This window comes from Propithecus coquereli, unplaced genomic scaffold (assembly GCF_000956105.1).
Source record: "Propithecus coquereli isolate 6110/MARCELLA unplaced genomic scaffold, Pcoq_1.0 Scaffold388, whole genome shotgun sequence".
NCBI lineage: Eukaryota > Metazoa > Chordata > Mammalia > Primates > Indriidae > Propithecus > Propithecus coquereli.
The window spans coordinates 361,215-370,040 of record NW_012149596.1 but is presented as its reverse complement, the minus strand read 5'-3'; the positions used below and the strand labels follow the sequence as shown (position 1 = coordinate 370,040).

At 41.2% G+C, this 8,826-nt stretch overlaps 1 protein-coding gene across 1 annotated transcript in view; it reads right to left on the bottom strand.

Moving 5' to 3' along the window:
- The window catches only part of RP2 (retinitis pigmentosa 2 (X-linked recessive)), a 38,610-nt gene extending 34,822 nt beyond the window's left edge, over positions 1–3,788 (bottom strand). Inside the window, exon 1 of the mRNA XM_012652383.1 lies at positions 3,496–3,788. Within this exon, the coding sequence (XP_012507837.1) occupies positions 3,496–3,597 (102 nt within the window). The 5' untranslated portion in view covers positions 3,598–3,788. The remainder of the gene's footprint in view (positions 1–3,495) is intronic.
- Positions 3,789–8,826: the final 5,038 nt, after the last annotated feature.

Below are 8,826 nucleotides of genomic sequence, written 5' to 3'. Positions count from 1 at the left end.
CCAATTCCCAAGCCCCTCACCATAGGGCACCACACCATCAGGTGGCCTGTTAGGAACCAGGCCGCACAGCTGGAGGTAAGCGTTGGGTGAGGAGCAAAGCTCCATCTGTATTTACATTACCCCACCTCCCCAACGTCGGTGGAAAAATTGTCTTCCATGAAGCCAGTCCCTGGTGTCGAAAAGGTTGGGGACCGTTGCTCATCTGGGAAGAGGAGTATTGGCATGAATAACTGGAAAATGAAAACTACTTTCTGTACCACTGGTCCTCACCTCATTTGTACTTAAATGTTTCCTGTTTTAATTCCAAAAGCCAGTGAGCTCTTGAAGAGCAGGGATAAGTATTATAATTTTGAGCTTTCCTTGGTATTTGAGTACATATATATTGAATAATTTGCCTACCTACAGGAGGCACTAGATAAGGATGAAAGTATTTCTTTCCAAATAATTTAAGCACAAGTCTTACAATCCAAAAATATCTCTCATCATGTCAGTGTAGTAATTGTACAGTAAATTTTTCTTTTTCAAAGTCAGCAGCAATAGAAAATTAGCTTCTTACACTGTTGACTATAGTATGTCAGTTGCTCTGACAATTGCTTAGTCCACATTCTTTCTAATTGAGACAATTTCTCCTAGCTTCAGTCCCCTAAGACTGACCCAATTACACAACTCAATACCCAAAACCCAAGGGGTGCCCCTCAATAAAGATACCCTGATTACACAACCTAGGGAAAAATGTAAACACTGCTTTTCCAAGTTGCAAGGAAACTTTTCAGGCAACCTATTTTTTTTTTTTTTTGAGACAAGGTCTCCCTTGGTTGGGCTAGAGTGAGTGCCGTGGCGTCAGCCTAGCTCACAGCAACCTCAAACTCCTGGGCTCAAGCGATCCTTCTGCCTCAGCTTCCCGAATAGCTGGGACTACAGGCATGCGCCACCATGCCCGGCTAATTTTTTCTATATATTTTTAGTTGTCCAGCTAATTTCTTTCTAATTTTAGTAGAGACGGGTGTCTCACTCTTGCTCAGGCTGGTCTTGAACTCTTGACCTTGAGCGATCCACCCGCCTTGGCCTCCCAGAGTGCTAGGATTACAGGCGTGAGCCACCATGCCCAGCCCAGGCAACCTATTTTGTTTTCACAGCTAAAGTCTAACAAGTTGAGTGGTAATTGTCTGATATAACTTTAAAACTGTATATGCTATACTTCATGACACATTACAGAAGACTAAACTTTTAATATATACCATTTCTGTTAATATACATGTAGCATATCTCATTTATGTTTTCTGGGCTGTATTTGCATTCTATTCCTTTTAAGGTACTATTGAAATCTTCTAGGAGCAAGCAAGACCATGCTCAGTTGAAATATCATTGGACTAATACACAACATTTGTACACTAGCCCAAATTGACCTCATGGGAGGCAAGGAACTAGAAAAAAATCTTTAAAATTGCATAAAATTTGACAAGCTATCATAAATGAGGCACACTAAAGAGAATTCCTAGTAACTCCAAAAGAAAAAAATTCCAAAAAGAAAAAGAAGTATTGGGAAATGTGGTATCTCCACTGGTCTCAAAATATAAGCCGGTAATTCTCTTTCTTTAATAGTCCAAAAGATTTTAAAACTGGTTGTTTTCAGAATATAATGTTCATTTAGTTAGAAAAATTTTGATTAGCTGAGCTGATCAAGTTTTTAACTTTTATTAATAGGCACATCCAGAAACATCAGTTTATTTTACACATCCAGTAACATCTATTACTATTACATCTCTACAACTACAGTACCTAGTAGTGTTCTCAAAAAATGTTCTCTGTAAACTCAAAACAGTGTCTATAATTGAAAGTTTACTACATGCTCATTTGGGGAGGTAAAGCTTAGATGTTGATGTCCACTATTCTATTTTTCAATGTGTTTACTTAGCCAAAGAGCAGAAGGAAAAAAAATCACAGAATACACTGCTTATGTAAAAGGATTAATGTATGAAATCCCAACTAACCCGAATATGTTAATAAAGGTTAACTATAAAATAATTTATTGTGAAACAATGAGTCAGAGGCCACCAAGACTACTATACATAAAAAATAAAAGCACTTTATTTAGTTTAGTTTTAGCCTGTGATTTCAAAACAAAAAGCTAAAGTAAAAATAAAATACACAACTTTCTCTATGGTACACACGGTTCAGGCTTAAAGAACATTGTCAGAAATCCCAAGGCTTAGGAAAATGAATCTTTTAAAAACCACCCATCAAATAACTTTAAATGATAGAGGCAATCTTCTTGTACAACAAAAAGCACAGTATTTTCTTTTCCTACATTATAAAATGCTGCCATCAAGTATGAATAAGAGAGAATAAATATACCATGTGACCCAAGAAGCATTTGAGAACCAGGGGCAGAAAGGTGGGGCTGAGAACTCTGTAAAAAGCTTTCAATTTCTTAACTGTGACACTTGGACACCAGAGTTTACGTGAATAAATTCTGCTGGGATTGGAAATCATGGAGAAAGTTCTACGGTATCAAAATGTTAATAAATTTACTACAAAGTATTCTCGAGTAAAGACATGTTGTGTTAAGCAAGGAGTTAACTGTTCACAACACCCATTAAAAAATCTCTCATTTTGTTTGGAAGAGAAAAATAATTCACAAATCTATCAAAGCATTTTAGTAAGCACATATGGAGAACGATGTAGAAAGAGGAACCATTATGAAATGTATGACTAAGTGTGTTTTGTGCAAGACTAGTGGACGTTTTCAAAGTTCTTTGGTTTCTGGCTAAATACAAAAGTAAAAATAAGGGCGTTTTCATTCATTTAAAGTAACAGTAAAATAGTGCCTGGTATTTATGCCAGTTATGTTCCCCTTACAGTCTTAACACACATTCCAAGACTGATTCGATTTTCATTATTCCTTTCCGATAACTGGAAGAGGGGGGAGAGCAAAGTTGTACATTAAACAGTCCACTTAGTAATTGAGAAAACTCGGCAGTGGAATATATCATGAAGCACCAAAGAAGACATTTACTGTGGAGGGCAGACAAAAGAGAAAACAGCCACAGAACATAAGCCGCGGAAGAGATGAGAATCAGTCCCATGTGTAACTTGGCTAGACAAAATCCCGCTCTACACTACCGCTGAAACGAGGTGATTGGAGATTCAGGGCATTCTCGGCTCCTTCGCTCCCTCGAGTCCATCCTCGGACAGGAAGTCAGCGCAAGTCAGGGTGCGGAGCCAAGGGAAAGCTCCTGGGAGTCCATCTACCTGGATAACAAACTCTAAAGCACCTTCCAGTGCTTCACAGCCCTATGGGGTGCCCTCCCTAGCGCTGTATTTCAAGGCCCCCAAAAGTCACACACCCAGACTTCAGTTACCCGCGTTGATGAGAGAGAGCAAAGGAGAGAGCGGCAGCTGTTGGGTCGGCCCCCTCAGCTCTCCAGGGTCGTAAGGGACCCTTGCAGAGAGGCTCGTGAGGGCTGAGATCAGCGGCTCCAAGACTTTCATTACCTTCTCGCGCTGGTCCCAGCTGTACTGCTTTGGCTGCTCCTCCTCGTTCTCGGGCCGCGACTCCTTCTTAGCCTTCCGCCTCTTGGAGAAGAAGCAGCCCATGGTCCCGGCCCGTGGGTCTCACTGGCAGGCCCACTTGCTCAGGCACCTCCTGAGTGTGGGTGAAACCTGGGTGCCCTGGCCCCGCAGCTCTCCGGACACCGCCCCGCGGAACCACCCAGCGGTCCGCAACCTCGGTTAGCCCGCGGCCCAGCACCCCTTCTCCTTTTCCCCTCAGTCGCCCTGACAACCCACTGCAGCCAATAACCGCTCAGCGCCCGGTGAGCCAATCAAAGCCTCGCCAGCCGCCCTGCGAGGCCTATGAAGAGTGCTCGGCGTGCTCACGCACCAATCCAAGCCTGGCTCTTGCGTCAGCACCAGCGGCGGGGCAGGCGGGCTCTGGCGGACGCAAGGCTGACCCCACCCCGAGCTCTGCCTCGTCCCGCCCCCGACCCCGCCCCTCCTGGGACTCGAGGGGCCTCTCTAGCTGGTGGGAGGCCAGGCTCAGCATCCGGGTCTTCTTGCCCCTGGTTCTGTTTCCAAGTTCTAGGCGCGGAAGGGAGCTCTAGTCGAACTTCAGACTTGATTTATGATGCAAGTCGTGAGGGAAAAGGAATCCCTGCTGACACAGGAAGCCCCTGAAATTCTTATTCCTAATTCCTCTTCTCCCCTCTTCACCCCTCCCACCGCCCCCACATCGCCCGGCCAATGTCACCCTTTCAGGAATCTTCCCCCACAACCTGCCCGACCCTCTCCTGAACTTTCTCTTAAGACTTTCACATATCGCTCTGAAATTGCACATGTACTTAGTAAAATAACTATGTATCATCTCCCTATTAGAACTGTGAATTTCCTGAGACCAAAAGACATGAGTTTTTTTTTTTTTTTTGAGACAGGGTCTCAACTCTGTCACCCGAGCTAGAGTGCAGTGGTCATCATAGCTCACTGTAACCTCAAACTCATGGGCTCAAGTGATCCTCCTGCCTCAGCATCCCCGGTAGCTGGGAGTGTAGGCACATGCCACCATGCCCGGCTAATTTTTCTATGTTTTGTAGAGATGGGATCTCACTCTTGCTCAGGCTGGTCTTGAACTGCTGGTCCTGCCTCCCTCCTCGCACCTCGGCCTCCCAAAGTGCTAGGATTATAGGCAAAAGGCATATCTTAAAGTGCATGTATCTTTGAATTCTCTAGGCCTGGCCCAAGTTCATACTGGGAGCTCAATAAAACATCTGTCAAATGAATGCATGAGTGCTAGCGAAGGAAGCATTTATAACCTTTCTCGTATCCCTTCCCAAAGAAAGTGGCTAAAGTGTGTGTGTGGGGAGAGGGTATGTAGATTTATGGTAAAGGGGTTCTCCTCATGGAGTTCATAGCCTAGTTGAGGACATAAACATTACCATATAAACAATAAGATCTGTTCCAAGCCAATGGTATAGGGTTTGCCAGAAGATATTAAAAAATACATACCTCAAATATTAACACGTGTCATACTTGGGCCGAATTTTACTACATTACATATGCATTGCTTATGTAATAAAAAAGGTAAGTTGGTTTCTCTGAGAAACAGTATTTCGACATCTTAGGACATCAAATGAGGATCAGTTCAGTTTCAAATTTGATTATCTTTTTACTTTCCCAAACTTATTCACATCTAATGTGTATCCTAAATGAGCCTCTGACTTAACTTAAACATTAAGAATGTTCCCCTTTTCACTTCCTGTCCTTTATTGCACAATCAGGAAGAAAAGTACTTAAGTATTAGAAATTACTGCAAATTTAAGTTCCAGATCTTAGGCAATAGGGTCTTTTACCCAGTGCATACTTTTTCCTCTTCAGAGTGAGTTGAAAGTTTTATGTGAGGATGTTTTTGGATAAGATCCTCATTAGATATTTTATACTCATGGAATATTAAAACCGTGACTACTATGGAGTGCAGCAGAAGAAGCAGAGATACAGAAAGGCGAAGGGACCGATCTGTGGTTACAATGAACGTGGTTGAGCAGAGACTAGAAAAACCCAGAGCCTGTGTTGCCCAGTGCCTCCTCCTGCCTTAAATTTGTTCCCTTCTAATTCATCTGAAATAAAGAGTAAAGAAGTATCTCCTTCGGCCTTCTGATGCCTATGGGAGCTCTGTCCCATAGTGATGCTGTTCTTCTTAATTAACAAACAACATACCCAAATCAGTTTTAGAGCAACAATCTCTAAACTCTCATTGTTTTGAAGTATTCATTAATGAGAAACTCAAACCTACAACAAAGCCCATAACCAATGGTGATCTTTTCAAGGACCCTTAAACAAAAGTGAAGATAGAATCCCCTTTCTGTTAATTTCTATCCCACCATTACCCCTGACCAAAAATAAAATTAAAAAAGGAAAATTAAATTTTAAGAACTGAGGATTAGAAAGCCAATGAACAGAGCTAGTGCTAGCACTCTCTCATCCTCTTTCTTTCTTTCTCACTCTTTTTTTTCTTTTCTCCCTCTCTCTTTTTCTCCTCCCCTCATGAATTCTAATCACTACTTCTTTCTGCAAACCAGCTCTCTACTTACTCATCAACATAAATGTGGCTGACAACAGCTATCCCACTATGATTCCTCATGACCTTTCTGTCCAAGTACATGCTAAAGCCTCTTTATATTTTAGTTCAGACTCTCAAGGGAGATAATTGGGTACATTTCTGGCCAGTCAATAATAGATTGGCTATAGACTGTTGTACATTCCTGGTCTAATTGCTGCAGCATCAGGGATGAATTCCATGTTACAAACGTGGGTAGGGAACGGGTCCTGAAATGGGAACATGTACTAGCAGCTTTAACTCTGCAGAGTGCAAGCAGAGGTCTATTGCTCCTTCTGCCTGCACTCCTCCTGTTATTTATACTCTTATGACTTCTTTTCTGTAGAAGGATGCCCTTCATGTTCAGCTTAATGTATCTATTCATGTATATTAAAATATTGGGTTGTGGGTTTACACCTGGCACAAGCTCCAGAGATGGTTCTGGGTCCCCTGTGTCTTGACAGAAATGATATATTAATAGTTATTTCTCAGAAGACAGTCCTGAAGCAGTTTATTTATACAGCATGAATAAGTCAATTATCCCAGCAACAATGGCTGGAAAATTCCTTTAGAGTTGACCTGACATATCCTTGCTCACTCTGCACTCACCTAAGGAAACACTTTACATCAAGTGAAGGAGGAAGGAAGGGGAGGAGTGTCTCAGTTATCTATTGCTAAGTAACAAACCACTGGAAACTTAAGGCTTATAACAACAATTATGTATTTTACTCATGAATCTGCATTTTAGGCAAGGCTCGGCAGGGATAATTCAATTCTGTTTCACAGTATGTCTGGAGCCTCAGCTGGGATGTCCCAAATGGCTGAGGAGCTGGCCAGGAATCATTCTACATGAAAGCTCAGGGCCTCTTTATGTGGTCTCTCAAGCAAGGTGGCTTTAGGGTAGTCAGACTCTATATATCATGCTCAGGGCTCCAAGAGTGAGGGTTCCAAGAGACCAAAGTGGAAGCTGCAAGGCCTCTAATGGTATAGCCTCGGAAGCTACCCAAGATCACCTCCACTGGATTCTATTGGTCACCAAGGGCTGAACTTGACTCACTAAGGGAGGAGACTAAACAAGGGAAATGAATACAGGAAGGCACAGATCTTTGAAGTATCATCTCAGTGACTGGCTTCCACAGCAGGAGTCAATTCTGCTAATATTTTCTATGTTCCGAAGGAGAGGATTGGAAGGTTTTAAAAAAGTATACAGGCAGATAACTTTTTTTTCTTTTCATAAGTTTTTGGGCCAATATTTATTCTCACAGTTTAACCTTTAAATTGTTTTTTCCAATTTTCTTTCTTTTTTCTTTTCTTTTTTTTTTTTAATGAGACAGGGTCTTGCTCTTGCTCAGGCTGGCCTCGAACTCCTGAGCTCAAGCTATCCTTCCACCTCAGCCTCCCAGAGTGCTAGGATTACAGGCATGAGCCACCACGCCTGGCCACATTTTCTTTTACCATCTTATTGACCAGTTCCAATTATTTTTAAAAGCATCAAAAATTGTATGTAATCAGGTTATATAAAGTGTATTTTTTAAAACATAGGATAGCTTATTCACTGTCGTTGGTAAAAGCCTTAATTTAGGCCAAGTAAAAATTATTTGTCCATCAATGACCTGACTTGCTAGTCAGCTTTCTGAGTATGTGAGTATAACCTTTATTGAATCCTGTATTTTCCTTCTTCATTCTATTACCAACTGGTGAATTTATCCCCTCATGTACGTGTTGACTCACCACATAGACCGTGTTATCATACTGGGTTGTCTGACAACACTATCATTCATTCTTATAAAAAAATTCATGAATACCCCTGTGGTAGGCACTATGCTAGGTGATGAGATGAAAATGAATCAAACTCTCAGTTTAATGGAAAAGATGGACCAAAAAATAAATGATTACAGTACGATGTTATAGTAAAGACATAACAGAGAGTTGGAAGTTAGTACGAAAGAGGAACAACAGGGGAAACAGACTTCTAACTCAGGCGGGCGTGGGGAGGGGGTAGGAGAGTCAAGAAAGGCTTCTCAGAAGTGAATGGTTTTAGTAGCATAAAATAAAAATATTTCTAGTAGCTTTTTACATCGAAGTAGTTCCAACCGAAACTAGTTTAAAAAGATAGTTTCTGGATGAAAAAAAATTTTTTTTCTAGTGGAATTTCCATTTTCTAAACATTCATTTTAATACTTTTCAGGAAAGGGACAAACTCTGATAACACTTAAACCACAGAGCTAATCAGAGTATGTTAGAAAATCTGTTTTTATCCTTAGGACTTTATTAATAAAAGAGAGGTACTTCCTGTTTCACTCAAGCTAAATGAGACATTTAGCTAGCTTCCTCTTTCTATGTATATCAAAATAAGCTCTCAGTTTGACATCTAGAAGATCCCAATCCCAACTCACATAATTGCTACTCATTAACATTTATACAGTTTAAAAAAATAATTCCAAAATAGTGAAAAAAAAAGATTTGGGCAAGATAACTGATACCACAAAAGTGTTAGTAAAAGGATATGTAATAACATTTCCTGAATCTTACAAAAGAAAATGGTTAATATCATATAGATGGCCAACACCTAAGCAGGCCTGGCAGTCCCTGAGACTTATAAGAGTAGGATCTCTTTCCTACTATCTCCTCTCCCCTCTGCTGGTTTCTAACAAAGTGAACAAAAGTCAGGCTTCATCCTAGACAAAAATAAACTCAGTTCCTACATTTCTTGCCCAGACTTAGTTGAACAATAACAT